The sequence below is a fragment of the Mytilus trossulus genome, chromosome 1 (assembly GCF_036588685.1).
Source record: "Mytilus trossulus isolate FHL-02 chromosome 1, PNRI_Mtr1.1.1.hap1, whole genome shotgun sequence".
Lineage (NCBI taxonomy): Eukaryota > Metazoa > Mollusca > Bivalvia > Mytilida > Mytilidae > Mytilus > Mytilus trossulus.
The window spans coordinates 65,263,881-65,280,739 of record NC_086373.1 but is presented as its reverse complement, the minus strand read 5'-3'; the positions used below and the strand labels follow the sequence as shown (position 1 = coordinate 65,280,739).

General features: G+C 31.1%; 1 protein-coding gene across 1 annotated transcript; it reads right to left on the bottom strand.

Moving 5' to 3' along the window:
• Nucleotides 1–13,352: 13,352 nt before the first annotated feature.
• LOC134709538 (uncharacterized) lies at nucleotides 13,353–16,575 on the bottom strand. The gene is made up of 2 exons (XM_063569701.1): nucleotides 14,575–16,575; nucleotides 13,353–13,770 (listed from the first exon to the last, which is right to left on the bottom strand). Exons 1-2 carry the CDS (start codon nucleotides 16,514–16,516, stop codon nucleotides 13,448–13,450), a joined length of 2,265 nt encoding a protein of 754 aa, XP_063425771.1. The 5' UTR covers nucleotides 16,517–16,575; the 3' UTR covers nucleotides 13,353–13,447.
• Nucleotides 16,576–16,859: the final 284 nt, after the last annotated feature.

Below are 16,859 nucleotides of genomic sequence, written 5' to 3'. Positions count from 1 at the left end.
CTTTGACAAAATGAGCAAACAGTTTTGATTAAACTGGTGCTAATTGTCAGTTTATAGAATGTAAAGCTAAGATATAAAACACACCAAATTGTTTTTTTGTGTATTTCCATTATTTAAGTGCAGTGGATTTAAATGTGGTCAACATAATCATCAATCCTCGAATATTTCAGCGAAAGCCTTTAAAAGATAACGTTACATTAAGTTAAAGGAGTATTTCTGATATCTAGTCCGGATAGGATGTTATTCTTGGTCCTTTTTAGAATATCAGTTTTTAAAGTTTGTAATAGGTTGTAGATTTTTAAATATTTTGGACTCAACCATATTCAACCATATCATTAAACTCATTATTATAGACATGTATCATTGACAGGTGCATCTATCAATAGGAATTTATTTGTCGAAATTACTCTTGAAATTAAGTAGGAATTTTATGTAACTTTATAATATGATCATTTGGACCTTTACTTAGCACATTTACACTGAAAAGGCCACATGTAACTGATTTCACTGACCTAATAGTAAATATGAGACATTGTTGTCCGCCTGTTTTCAATATGATTTAATAGTAAAAGATATAAAATTAATATGAACTTATATAAATACCAGAATGTGTTTTATGTCAAGAGTTGAACGCACCCCAGGTGAATACAAATAGAGACAGAAAGTATGGCCAAACATTATAGATAAGATGATTAATTATATTTGAATTGTCTGAACTAAAGTCGTAAAACAATAAATTTGAAGCATTAATGACACTTGAAAAATTGTTAAGTATTTAAAAATATCTTCACCTTTATAACACTTAAATGAGAAACTGGCGTTATTCTTGTAATCATGGCATAAAAGGACAAGTAAATTCACCATATAAATCTTCAAGCACAATTTGTTCTGTCTTCATTTATTGAAAAATCTAATTTCATTGGCAAATACGCAAATGGCGAAATTGAAAAAGGAAATTGTTATTTGTACTAATAGACGCAATGTTCACCATCATGCAACAGGCTTTCCAAAATCTCGCTAACATAGAGGCTATAGGCGCCAATATTATTGTAATGAGTCACAGCCCTTATCGTCAATTATAAATATGTCGGGCACATATAACCAAATATATCTAGGAGGCTGAATAGCCTTTTATAATAGTAAGACAAAAGAGGCGAAAGATACCAAAGAGCAATTCAAACTTAACTTTTAAGACGATGATAAACAGACAAATCCATGGCGACAAAAAGACAAACAGACAAACAGAAAAACAATAGTATACAACCACAATAAGAATATTTAAGACTAAGCAACACGAACCCTACCTGTCCCACTTGGGGCAGCCGCCGTTTTGCTCATGCTAGTTAAAAACGCGGTGATACGTCTTATTCGGTAAGTCACATTCGGGGGAAAAGGGATGGAATTGTAGTTTTGGACGTTTGGAACATATCTACTAATTATCTGTGAAACGGAAATTTCATAACGGTCAACCTAGTCGTGATGGCTTACATATAATTTACGAAAAGACAGACACCTATTTATATAATTTGTCAAGCTCTTCATTTTCTCGAGATATTTTTGCAATTCTTATTGACACTAAATACTGCCGTTCCACCAGGCACTCCTTTTATCTTCATCTTATTATACCATTAGCTTGATTTACATAACAAATAAATTGCATTTTGAAATGTTTGCAGTTGCTTATAAAAAAAAGAAAATGTGGAATGATTGCCAATGAGACAACTCTCCACAATAAAACCCAAAATGACACATAAATTTACAACTATAGGTCACCGTACACGAAAGCAGATGCAAATGTCTAACCCGTCTGAAAGTATACAAAAAGATTTTCCTAGTAACAATAGAAGCTTTGAAAGAAAACTATAATAACAAAAATAACTTGACATTGCAGAAACCTTTTGACCAAGAAGAAAATGGCAATGTTGATCATTTACAAAATATCATTTAAACATACAGTAAACTAGTCGACCGATGATATAATCAATCTAATTTGCTTTTATTGAAAATAAATCCTTTTCAAGGAAAGTGAAATTAAATCTGTTTAATCATGATAATAAATTTGCACATCGCCGTTTTGAACGTCAATACACCATTAATAAACTGGTAATGTCAACGAATCTTACATATATTGTTTATTTTAATGTATTGCTAAAGCGCCTGTGCGTTAGACAACAATAATGTATATACAAATATATCTGATATTATATGAATAATAAAATATCACTTAATTTTAAGAATTGATTTTAGCAAACTGTTTTAGTAGCCAATTGGCATTTCGAATTTTATCTCGAATACGAGACGTTGAAATGTGTATGCATACAGCTCTACGATAGTGAGGATTACAGATTGAACATTTATTTTGCACTTACTGAAACTATATCTCAATCGTCCAAAATACAATTTTTGTTATTTTTTAAGGGATGTTTGGATTAAATTATGAACTATTATGGACAACTATCTAGATGCCTTGTCTATTGGTTGCACAAGTTACATGTATAACACCACTTCAAAATGGTAAATGTCAGAGTTTTTTGCATTATCTATTTCATCGTAATTTAATTATTCTATATTTGAAATTTATCAATGTCAGTTCCCTTCCAAAATGTTATACACTAACTAAACTTATCCGTTTTTAAATAAATTGAATTCGAAATTAATTTTATAAAAAAAAGACTTTCTGTTTTGAACTTCCCATTGAGGTGGGTATATTTGCTTCTGTACTGTGTATTGTTGAAAAACGTTTAATAAACGTACACTAAATATAAACAATATATTGAAGTATATATCACAAAAATCAGTTAAAAAGTAGGATTGATTGATTGTTGGTTGTCTAACTTCCAGTGTCTAAAGTTTCATGCATATTAAATTGATACGATATTTCCGTGCTTGTAATTCAAATCATGAATTCCATGATAGAAGGTTCCTGCTCACAAGGAAGCTACTAAACCAGGAGTTCCAAATGATAAAGTTAAAATCATCCCTTTGTAAATTTTACGGAAGCCATCACTAGTTGATTGACAGTTATGGAATAACCGTTTCACATATGATATCGGATCTGTTCCTTGCGTCGTAATTACAATTCCGTTCCACTTTCATGAACGTGACCTAACGAATTAGACGATTTACCGGGTTTGTGTTAACATGAGCAACACGACGGATGCAACAGGATCTGCTTATCCTTCCGAAGCACCTGATATCACAACAGTTTTTGGTGGGGCTCGTGTTGCTCAGTCTTAAGTTTTCTATGTTGTTTCATGTGTACTATTATTTGTCTAATTGCCTTTTTCATTTTTAGCCATGGATTTGTCAGTTTGTTTTCTATTTATGAGTTTAACTGTTCTTCTGGTATTTGTCGCCCATCTTTTAGGACGAGATCGAATTAACAATAAATATTATAAGTAAGTCATACAATAGAGGCCGTCCAGAATAAAGGTTAAAAAATTGTATCTGCCATTGCTGGAAAATGAGGGTATGTTGGACCAACCTTCGCCTTGCAACAGGGCATGTGCGGCCCGCTCGAAGAGATGGTTCGAGGGTTATGATCTTCCAGAGAGTGTGTCATTCTCTCTACACGAAGCATCGGAGTGAAGTCCAAATTCTGACTCGAAGTGACTGCGTACTAGTACATCATATACAGTTAAACAGACGCCCTACTTTGGCAAGTATGTAACTGTCAGACGGAAGAAGACCCGCAGGGACCATATTTCTTTCCCCCACTTAACAGTGAAGAATAAGAGTAAAATATAAAAAGAGATTAAGGGAGTGACGAATTAAAAAAAAATGATTAAAGATTGACACAATCGAAGACATAGAGAAATTAACAAAAAGCAAACAAAATGTCTTTTTTCTCTTTTTTGTTATTGTTTGAACAAACTTGCAAATGAAAACAAATCTGGTTTCTGTTCTTGGTTTCAAAGGTGGTATCTCTTCTTTTTCCAGGTTGCAAGTGATGAGACTTATTATGTATTTAAATATCTGTACATCTGTAAATTCTTATCGTTCAACAAGTTTGGATCTGTGCATTCATGATACAGGCCTACCAAGAAAAGCTCTGTAGCTCCCCATCATCTTTTTAAGGTGTTATGTTGATTTTCTGTGTTAGTAGATTATCCCTGATATTATTCGTAATTGAAAAAGGTTTTCCAGTTTTACTAAATTGATAAGTAGCTATAGTGTTCCTTAGTGTCTTGTATGGATTTTGAAAACTCTAAATGTTGGGATCTTTTCTTTGTTTTATATGCAATGCTCATACATTTTGAATATAGCCATTACGTATGATTTGATAGAATTTGACCCATTTTTGATTGTTTGTATAGCAAAATACCACAATGGATAAATTAAAAAGACATCCGTTACAAAAACTAAAATTCGGTATAAATAATTATGAATAAATTGCTTTAGAAGGCAATTCTTCTAGATTTATTAAGTGTAAATATATCATAATTGTATAAAACGGTCGTCTTCAAAGCAATGTACAGCGCCGTCTAACATTTTAATATATGAGATAGTAATCATTTGTTTTAAACATATTTCAATTATATCATTCAATTATTTATTTTTCAATTCCCCCAAGATTGAACTAGCTTTGTGACTTCGACTGTGCAACTATACAAACAAAATGTGTAATTGAACATACTGGTAACATTATTATGTTACATGTGTTGCAGCAGTGGTATGAAGTGGATACTAAATATCATTTGGGGAATTATTCTAAAACTACTCCTTTGAAACTTCTTTTTCAATTAAAACATAAATTGACCCTAAAACATTACTTGCTTATCATTGATAAACATTGCACTTGGTAAATGTCTTGTGAGTGATTCAGACTTTAGATGTTCTTACTATGATGTGTTTTTCTTTTATATATCTTTGGCGTAGATGGACAATTAGAGGCTTTGAAATATTTCACATAATTATTTTGCATTTACCAAGTCTGTATTTTTTTATGTTTTGTCTGTTTGACTTAGCTGTTGGTGACGTGTGGTTATTATTTTTGTTCTCACTTTTTTAAAATGTCACATTAATGTTTTGCACGTAACAAGCCTGCATTTGAATTTTTATGTTTTTGTCTGTATTCAGTCTGAGAGTTGTTATGCGATGGTATTAGATTCGACTTGATGTGTGGTTATCGTTTTGTTCCTTTTTCAAACTGTCAAATTGAGTATGGTATTCAAATGACGGTGACAGGTTCGCGACACAGGCAATGTAGTCCATTTGCCTGAAATCCCGATATTTTTCTATAAAATGATGTTTAAAGAAAGATAATTCATTCTTATTTTTATACGTGTCGTTCTAATATTTGAACATTCTAAATAAGAGCAAACACAGAACGTCGCTACAGAAAAACAAAATCCATACAGTGCTATTTGCATTGTCAGGACTTGTTATTTAGCCTTTAATGAATTATAAACAGCACTTTATAAATTTTATGCATCCAAAATATCTGTCATTTCCGAAAGAATTTCAATTTAACTTAATCTATATGTAGTATACCAGAGCGGTATGTATGTACTTGGAGGACTGTACATGTAAAAGATTATTTGTTATATTTTAGATATTAAATTAAATTATTTAAGATATGCAAAACTTCCATAAAATGTAATGAGTATAAAATACGGTTTTGATAGATTTTTATACTTAGTTTGTTTTCCCTAGATTTTTGAAATAACTAAACATTAACAAAAACTTAAATTGTCAGATATATGATTATACGTAATCATATATTAACAGTTTTCCAATTAAAACAAGTTTTAATTTTCGATACGGTAAATGTTCGTGTATTTTACAACCGTTTTTCTTCAGAATATGGGAATTAGAAACGCTGAATTATATTTCTATTTATTAAATCCTAATGGTTAGTTTAAAATTATTTCATTTACATAAAACAGTCCTTTAACAAAAAATCCTTTAACACAAAAGTTTTTCGACTCCGACTGTGCACCTAAACATAATGAAATGGAAATGGAAATATCTCTGGCATAATTTTGTTACATGTGTTGCAGCAGTGTTGTTGAGTGGATACCAAAGACAACTACTCGTTTAAAACTTTTTGTTTCAGTTAAAACCAAACGCGACCCTTAAACATTACTATGTTGTTTTGGTATTCATCTAGTAAGTGATACAGACATTGGATGTTCTTACTATGATGTGATTTTCTTTTATATACATATGGCGTAAATAGACACTTAGAGGCTTTGAAACCTTTCACATTATTATTCTAAATGTACTAAGTATATTATTATAAATAAAACATATTATATTGTATAATAATACTTGGTTTGTATTCGCGATGGACTTTATAAGAAAGTATTAGTTTTTGACTTACAATGTAGCTGATTTGATACGTGTGGTTATTCTTTTTTATTCGCCTTTTCAATATGTCAAGTTAAGTATAATATAAAATTGAGAATGGAAATGGGGAATGTGTCAAAGAGACAACAACCCGACCAAAGAAAAAACAACAGCAGAAGGTCAACAACAGGTATTCAATGTAGCAAGAAATTCCCGCAGCCGGAGCCGTCCTTCAGCTGGCCTCTAAACAAATATATACTAGTTCAGTGAAAATAAACGCAATACTAATTTCCAAATTGTACTCAAGAAACCAAAATTAAAATAATACAAGACTAACAAGGCCAGAGGCTCTTGACAACTTGGGACAGGCGCAAAAATGTGGCGTGGTTAATCATGTTTGTGAGATCTCAACCCTCCCCCTATACCTCTAGCCAATGTAGAAAAGTAAACGCATAACAATACGCAAATTAAAATTCAGTTCAAGAGAAGTCTGAGTCTGATGTCAGAAGATGTCACCAAAGAAAATAAACAAAATGGCAATACTACATAAATAATAACTATTAGCAGTTAACTGACATGCCAGCTCCAGACTTCAATAAAACTGACTGAAAGATTATGATTTTATCATATGAACATCAGGCACAGTCCTTCCCGTTAGGGGTTTAGTATCATACCATCATAACATATATGAGAAGAACATAACCCATGTCATGCCATTTACAACTGTTTTTTGAATAAATGTATTTATTTCCGATGCAAAGACCCTATAAGTGAATCAATATTAACGCCAAAATATGCAATCTTTAATGACCTGACAACAGTATCGTAACTATATCTATATAGGTATTGCGAACACAAAGTATTTTTTTCATAAAAATTATATGATGTTATAAGATAGATAATTCACGTATCTTTTCATCATTTGCGGTTGAATATGTAGCTACGTGCAATTCGGATAAGGGTCAATAAATAAAGTTGCTTCAGATATAAAAAAAATCAATACTGTAACAGTGTTTTTTTATTCTATTCGAATTGGTCATTTAGCCTTTTAAATGTATAGATTTTATGCGTCCAAATCGTTCAAATTATCTGTCATTTTAAAAAGAATTTTTATATTTTTTGAAGTGTACAAAAGTGACATGCTACTCTAGAATATATCATTTATTTTATTTTAATTATGCAATTTAGTATATTTTGAACAAGCAAAGCATGCATAATATGTCGATAAGAACGCATTACGATTTTGAAAGACTTTGACATTTTTCTTTCTATCTTTGTTTATTATCACAAGTATTAAATGAATAAATAAATAGGACAACAGTAACAAAAACCAAAATTGAATATAAGTAATTATAAAATAATAGTTTTCGAAAACAATAAAAAAAATCAATTTTCGATATCATTAATGTTTGTATATTATAGAACATTTGTTGTATTCAAATTAATGGAAATATATGCGCCGCATAATATCTCAATTTATAAAATAGTAATGGTGTTTAAAAATATTTCAATTATATCAAATCTTTATTATCCAATACCCAGAAGATTGCCGAAGCTTAGCAACTTCGACGGTTCAAGTAAATAAAATATAAGGTGTAATTGGACATTGTTGATACATTATTGTATTACATGTGTTGCAGCATTTGTGTTGAGTGGATGCCAAGATCATTGGGAAATTACTAATATATATTACTCCTTTGAAACCTTTTTTCAAACTTGACCCTGAAAAAAGACTTGGTTATTATTGGTGAACATTACACATGGTAATTGCCTGGTAAGTTATCCATACTATGATGTGATTTTCTTTTATATACATATGGCGTAAATGAACAATTGTAGCCTTTGAAACAGTCACATTATCATTCTGCCTGTGCCAAGTCTACTTTATTATGTGTTGTCTGTATACACTTCAACAGACGTTATACGATTGTACTAGTTTTCGACCTACAATGTTTCTATATTGTGACATGTGGTTATTTTTTTTTCTCTTTTAATATTTCAAGGACATTTTGCTGGACATCCTTGACGTGCGAATTTCTAGCTTTGAACATCCAGTGTAAGAGTTTATACAGAGGGTGTGTCAGACGTACAAAATCTATACAGAGTTATTTTCATTTTCAAGACAAGTCATTAAGCCTTTAAAAATTTAACCTGAATAAGAACAGCCCTTATACGTATGTCTTTCGATGCTCTAAAATGCTATTCAAGTATTATTGAAATATGCAATTTGTTTTATTTCAAATATGCAATTAAATATATTTTTAATATGCAATTGAATATATTTTAAATATGCAATGTAGTATATTTTATATATACAAAAAGTGCATATAGTGTAGATCAGTATACTTTACGATTATTATAAACTTTCACAATTTCGTTTATTTGTTTATCACATATTCAAATTAATGAATAAGTAGGACAACAAGGACAAAAATCTAAATTGTGCGATACATGTATATAATTATAACTAGTTATAAATTAATTGTTTTCATATATTTCCAGATACAGTTTCTTCTCTTTTTTTTGAAACCATTGAGGTTTTTATAGTATCGTCTTCAAAGTAATGTAAAAGCGTTGAATACGATAGTAATCCTTATTTTAGAAACACCTAAGTTCTTTTATATTCTATTCCTACATCAGCTGTTCAACATCGACTGTGCAAGCAACTAAACAAATAGACATGTAATGGGACATATTTCTAAACATTATTTTGTAATGTGTTGCAGCAGTGCTAATCAGTTGATACCAAAGATAACTTGGGGAAATTATTATAATATTACTACTTTGAAACATTTTTCATTTTAAACAAAAACCTTTGTCTTAAACATGACTTGTCAGCACTTCGGTGTCGACATGCATATCAATTGTATGGTTAATTTCATTGATTTCCTGTTAACAAAACGATGTTTTTTTTCGAAAAAAAAAGGATGTTAGGATGATCTTTAATTTTTTTTTTTTTTTAAACATATGGGAAATAAATAGAAAGTTAGAGGATTTGACACATTATATATCTGCCTGTACCAAGTCTATATTCTTAGGTTTTGTCTTTATCCAATTCTAAGGACGTTATACTATGGTATTAGTTTTCGACCTACATGTATTGTGACGTGTGTTATTATTTTTCTCTCACTTTTTTAATATTTTTAGTTGTAAATGTTTTTCTAATGACGGTTTATCAATACATGTACTGAGAATACAGACAATGCGATACCTTTGAAACAACGACATTTTTCTTTAAAATGATGTTTAAAGAAAGATAATTCAAGTTTCTTAACATCCTTGGTGTTGGAATATTTAACTTTGGGCAATCCGAGTAAAGAACAACACTCAAAAGCGCTTCAGAATTACCAAATTCACACAGTGTTATTTTAATTTTCAGGATTGGTCATTTAGCCTTTCAAAAATAAAAAAAACCAACACTTTATAAATTTTACGTGTAAAAAGCGTTTTAATTATCTGTTATTGTCAAATGAATTTCAATTTTTACTATCACTTTTAGTGTACCAAAGCGTCATGTTTTTACTTCGAGGCCCTAACAATAATGTACTGTGAATTACTTTATTACCGTGGATTTTTGAAAAATCATGTTTTCGTGAACATATAGTTCAAGGTTTTGCAAATTTCTGCATTTAACCTACTACATAATGTTTACTTCGTTAAGTTTTGAAATCCGCAGTTCAGCTAAATCCTCAGTAGTTTATCGTGAATATGCTAAACTTGCATATTACGCTGATGAACAATTAATCAAAACAATTTTGATAGACTTTCACACATTGGTTTTTCTGTTCATCACATATTCATAATAAAGGAAAAAAGTATGACAGTAGTAACAAAAACCAAAGTTGTCTGTTATATAATTTAAGCAATTATAACTTATTAGTTTTCTGATACAAGCTGTTTTTTTATTTAATTTTCGATGCCTTAAAAGGAGGTATTTTACATAATATCTTGTCTTCAAATGAATTGAAATATAATCGCAAAATAATATTTAAATATGTTTAAGACATAAGAAACCTCAAATTAAAAAAAAAGCATGCATATGTGTTTTAATTACTCAATGGAAAGTTGTCATTATAAAACTTATGTACATATACCTTTTTCTAAAGAAAATTCTTTAATTTGTTCATATTTAGAAAAAGTTAATTTTTTTAATTGCTTCCTATTTGCGTATACAAAAGTAACCTCAGTGTGACCCATCTCGTAAAAATCCAGTGATCGCAGTACGCATGGATGTCCTTAAAATAAACTATCATCTGGTTGTACATGTTAAACACGTGCTCAATATCCATCCTTTTTTGTTGTTTGTTAACAAACAGATGACAATCGTTAAACTTCGGCTTCAAAACACGAACTTTAATTACCTGCAATATTTTCATAACAACACTGAACAGTTGAAAAAAATGATGGTTATACAAAATTTATGGTAACAAATGATAAAATTGTTTTCAGGAGACTAAGTTTATGATGTTTGTATGCATTGTTTCAAGAATTGGAATAACATTATTTTTCAACGGTCACTCGTTTATTATGACTTTAAAATAGTACATGCAATTGTTTGTTTGAAAATTTTTCAATTATATAGTCAAATACTTTAATATTCATTTATCAGAAGGCTGCATCAGCTTTGCAATTTCTACTGTGCAAGGACACAAAACGAGATGGAATTTGTTATATTACGTACATCATTGTTTGCAGCATTGCTTTTGAGTGAATTCCAAAGATCTTTGAAACTTACTACATGTATGATATGACCTTTAAAACTTTTTTTGAGTTAAAACCAAACTCAGTTGAACCCGAAAAAGTTTTGGTTATAATGGGTAAATATTGCACATGGTAAATGCCTGGTAATTGATTCAGACTCTAGATATTCTTCCTTTGGATTGCTTTTCTTTCATACACATATGGCTTAAATGGGTAATTTGAAGTTCAGATAATGTCACATTAGCTTTATAGCATATTCTTTGCTCTTTTTGTTTGACTTTGTTAACTTGATTTGACGCTATTTGATGTTTACAGATTTCGACATTGTATTATGAGGAGTAGTCTTCAGACTGAAAGGTAGAGTATGTTTTTATCATCGGTTCATCAACACAGGTACAGTCCAAACAGTAATAATGTACCTGTTTCTGAACTGCGGTCACATAGTCCCGACATTTTATGTCAGAATTCTGTTTAAGGAAAGACAACTTCATAATCAGATTTGTTTTTAGCAATTTGTGACTTTTTTACTCATTTAACTCAATTCTTTCATCGATACAAAAAAAATGTTTGGAAGTTTAGCTGTTCGCGTATCAAACTTAATCTAAGCGGGATAACTTCGGGTAAACTTAATGACATCCTTAACTTTCTAAGTTGAAAATATTCACTACATATATAGAGATTTAAACCAAAGATGAAGAACTGGATCTTCCATCACTGTATTGGATACCTAAACTACACAAGTGTCCTTACAAACAACGGTATATTGCTAGGTCTTCCAAGTGCTCCATGAAACCTCTTTCTAAATTATCAACATCTATGTTATCAGCAATCAAAGACGGGCTTCAAAATTATTGTGAAACTGCCTATGCCTATCAGATGTGGATACTTAAAAATTCCAAAGATCTTTTAGAGTAGATACAATATAACTCTCTTTCATCTTGTAACAGTATTTAAACATTTGACTTTTCTACTCTTTACACAAGTATTTTACATTCCAAACTAAAAGACAAATTGAAAGAGTTGGTATTACTTTGCTTCATTAAAAAGAATGGCCAACGTAGATACAAGTATCTTTTCTTAGGGAGGGATAAATCCTTCTTTGTAAAGAATCACTCTGATTCAAACAAAAAATTCTCTGAAACTGATATTATCAAGATGCTTGATGTCTTGGTTGACAACATATTTGTTACGTTCGGAGGACGTGTTTTTCAACAGACTGTCAGCATTCCAATGGGAACAAACTGTGCCCCTTTACTTGCCGACTTGTTTCTTTATTATTATTATGAGGCTGACTTCATGCAGGAACATCTTAGGAAGAAAGATAAGAAGTTAGCAATATCCTTTAACTCTACTTTCCGCTATATAGATGATGGTCTTTTACTAAACAATTCAAAATTTGGTGACTATGTGGATCGCATCTATCCCATCGAACTAGAGATAAAGGATACTACAGATACAGTTAAGTCGGCTTCATATCTTGACTTACATCTAGAAATTGACAATGAGGGTCGGTTGAAAACAAAACTTTTCGACAAAAGAGATGATTTCAGCTTTCCAATTGTGAACTTTCCATTTCTTAGTAGCATCATTCCAGCAGCACCTGCATACGGGGTATATATCTCTCAATTTCAATTGATACGATATTCTCGTTCTTGCATTTCCTATCATGATTTTCTTGATAGAGGGTTGCTGCTCACAAGGAAGCTATTAAACCAAGAGTTCTAAATGGTGAAGCTGAAATCATCCCTTCGTAAACTTTACGGACGCAATCACGAGTTGGTTGACCGTTATGGAATAACCGTTTCACAAATGATATCGGATATGTTCCTTACGTCGTAACTACAATCCCCTTCCCTTTTCCCTTTCATGAATGTGACCTACCGAGTTAGACTATTTACCGGATCTGTAATCACGTAGCAACACGACGGGTGCCACCTATAGCTAAGACCACCCCTAGTTTTTGGTGGGTTTCGTGGGGTTGATTCTTTAGTTTTCTATGTTGTGTCATGTGTACTATTGTTTTTCTGTTTGTCTTTTTCATTTTTAGCCATGTCGTTGTCAGTTTGTTTTAGATTTATGAGTTTGACTGTCCCTTTGGTATCTTTCGTCCCTCTTCTTTTACAGCGATTTTGTGTATGAAATAAAGTACATGTACTCAAATAAACAACGATAAAACTATTTAACGAACCACAAAATCGTCCGAAATTTCACTTTTTTTTTATTTTGTTACAAACATGTATTTTGTTTTTTTGGTTCTTTCTGATGGAGGTCGATATATTTTGTAAGAAATTTCTAAATTGTATTCGACAACTCTTGTTCTTTCTTTTTATTATTGAAGAAGTGAGTTAAACTTATGAAACCAATTCTGCATTTATCAAAAATACAAAATCTATGATCGTTCAATATTGTTTTTGAAACATCACTTTTCTTATACATTTGTCTTATAATCTCTTGATTATCCAGGAGAAAGTACTTTTTTGAGTTTAACAATTTCATCAATATAATCTTCATTATTTGTAAAGTCTGCATATGTAATGTCCTTTAGTTTTGAAGGAATCTCATTTTCGTCAATGGCAAGTAACAGTGGAATTATACAATTCATTTTTTTTTTAGGCTCCATTAATTCCAGTAATGCGTGGTTGGTTTCAACCTGACACCAGGTACTGTCAACAAAGTTTTTAGTGAGAACAAAAATCACTTTCGAGCTATTTTGCATACACTCTATAATGTTTTCAAAAATGAATTTTCCAGGCTGGAAATCCCGATTAGCTATACATCCTACAAAAAGAGAATTTAATCATGTTAAAAATAAAAAAAAAATAATAAAACAAAATCTAGTTCAACAAACAATCTTTTACGTAAGCTATAGATTTCGAAAGAAGATGACTCTACGAGAAGCGTTTTTGGCTAAACAGACGAAGACGAGTTGAAACAAGAAAACTGCAATAGTTGACATTTGAATTGATATAAAAACATTAAAAGAACCAATTTGAAATTAATGCAATGCTTTTTATTTGGTAAACCAGACGCATATTTTTCTACAAACGTTTCGTCATTAGCGTTTCGAATAAAAAATATATTTGAAGAACAAATAAAAAATAAATATTTTCATGTTTACACCTAAAACCTTTTGAAACAAAAGTTATTTCTATATCTGTTTAAAATAACGGTCTGGACATTTTTAGTTAACACTTTTGTCGTACCAAGGGAAAAGCAGCAGTATAATCAACAAGCCTTGACCTTTTTAACGCTTTATTTCAAGTTTAACATATCCTGTAATAGCTAAAAATATATATTCCGACTTTGCAAGATGTAACAATGCGTACAGTCTTATTTGAACAAAATAAGTGTCGAGAAATAAAAAGATTAAAATGTTTCAAATAAACATAAAAATGCAGCAATATTTTTGTCATTTCAAAATCCACTGTTGAGTGCTTAAAAAATGAACTAAGACAAGTGCTGTCTACAATTGAAATGGAATCGATTCCGTTTAAGGAAAACTATGTTTTACTAAAATTAAGTTATAATTACATGCTGCTCAATATGTTATTATTTTCGCATGTCTGTTCTTGAATATGTTACCTTTTAAAGGGACGTCATCTAAAGATAGTGAAGATTCTAGGTCAGGAACTAATCTAGTCATTACCCAATCGCTGTCTTTGTGGCTGTATGAAACAAAGAAATCGTATGTAAATTCATCCGGCAATTGCGATTCAACTAGTACTGTTGGCATCAAAGACTTGGATTCGAATTCATCCTCAAAATTTGGTTCAATTTCATCATTTATCTGAATTTGAAGCAGTTTTTCTTGATATGTTTTTAATGCATCTGATTTACCCTTGTTTATTGATATCAAATCTGCACATGTTTGGATGCATTCTGTTAGTAAACTTACTTTACTTCTATTTAATAAGAACGGAAATCTTAAAATATCTCCTAGAAAAGCTAGGAAACAATCTTTGCTATTTCGTAACAGAAATCCACATACAGCTAATAATACGTTTCCAAATTTTTGTTGCCCCTTCCCCAATGTATAAAGGAAATCCCTTATAAGATATTGTGTATTTGCATCATCAGCAACGTCGATACTATGTTTTTTTAACATATATAGACAAGTAAATTTTAGCGACATGATGTTTCCTGTATGTGACAATGATAAAGCTCGTTTCATCCAGTCTATCGCAGGTTTCAATTCATCTAAGTCGTAGAGAACTGCACCCATTTTATAAACTAGGTAAAAGTTCGTTGGTCCACACTGTTGAACGCCGTAATTCAAATAGTCAAGAGCATCTAGTAAATGACACTTCTGGTTTATGACAACATTTTCAGCCCCAGATGTTCGAATATTTGGAAATTTGGCCAAATACTGACATATATCGGCCGCTTCGCAGATTGATTTGGATGTCCCTTTAGAGCAAAAAATTTGGTATCCGTCACTCGCGGCTTTAATTAATAAATGTTTAGCTCTTTCATTATCAAAAAATATATATTCCAGCGCTAACTGTCTTCGAACTGACATCCGTGTTGTGTACGCAAACCAGTTAAAGGGGTCTTCTTGAATAGATTTATTCAATACATTTTCTGCTCTATGGAGGAAATATTTCTTGGCATTCTGATCCCTCTTTTGACCAGATGATATCATCAAAGCTCTTCCAAATCGATTTAGAATAAATGTGTCGTTTTTATTCATATTGTAAGCTTCCTCTATAGCACTTAACGGGAAAGTGATATAATGACGAAAACGAGGACAATTTGCGAATCTAGGCAGGTTAATATTGTGAAAATAATAGTAGCGTTTTAAAATAATATGACCAAGTAAAGCAATTGCCCTTGATTTGTAAATCAAGCAGTTTTTAACTTCAAATTTTCTGTCTATTATAATTTTCCAAAATATTTCGGCTGCTTCATGTGTGACACACTTTTTCTCGTGGTCTCTATTTTGACCGTCTTCTTGACACATATCTTTGATTGATTCGTATTTACGATTAAGTGCAATACCTTCATAATATGACCAAATAAAGTTTAATTCGCATAGCATTCTGGATTGTTTTATTTTATCGATTGATCTTTGTCTTTTAAATCGGAACTGGTTTTCTCTTTCCATATTTATTGACCTTTGTAAGTTTAATAATGCCTCTTTATTATGGTAGATACATAGTTGAAAATAGTTGCACCGTGTTCCAGTGCTCTTTCTATGTTCTGAAAGTAGCATGCGATAACTTTCTGATAACCTGTCTTTTGTGATATGTTCTACATTTGCATCTATATCATACAATATAGCATATCCTTGTTCCATTAAACATAAAGCTTTACTTCTTCTGTCTTCTGTGTTGTCTCCGTTCATTATAACATCTAACACCTCCTTGCACCTGGCAGCTTCGGTTGCTCTGTTTAAGCTGCGACATAAATATCCCATGTCAGCAAGAGCATTTACGTGTCTTGGGTCTTCTTCTAAAATTTTCTCGAGAAGAAGTATAGATTGACTTTTGCCTCGCCATGGTTTGCTTTTCACAATCGCTATCATATTGTTTATGACATTGTGCACTTCTCTATGTTCCTGAGTAATGCGTTTAGACAAATTTGTTATTGTATCTTCAAGGACATGCATGTCATTTTCAAACATGATGTTGAGATTTAAGTCGAACAAACCGGGAATTATATTTGGACTTTCCGCCATCTAAAAAAAATAGAAAAGTTTTTAATGGATTTTTAATGTAGATTTAAGTATATTTGAGTCTGAAACTGAAATCAACTGAACATTTACATATTTGCATCTTATTTTCTTTAATGAATTCCGTTAGCTTGTTATTTATTTTGGCTTTCGAAAAAAACTCAAATTATAAATATATATATATAGTAATCAAAAC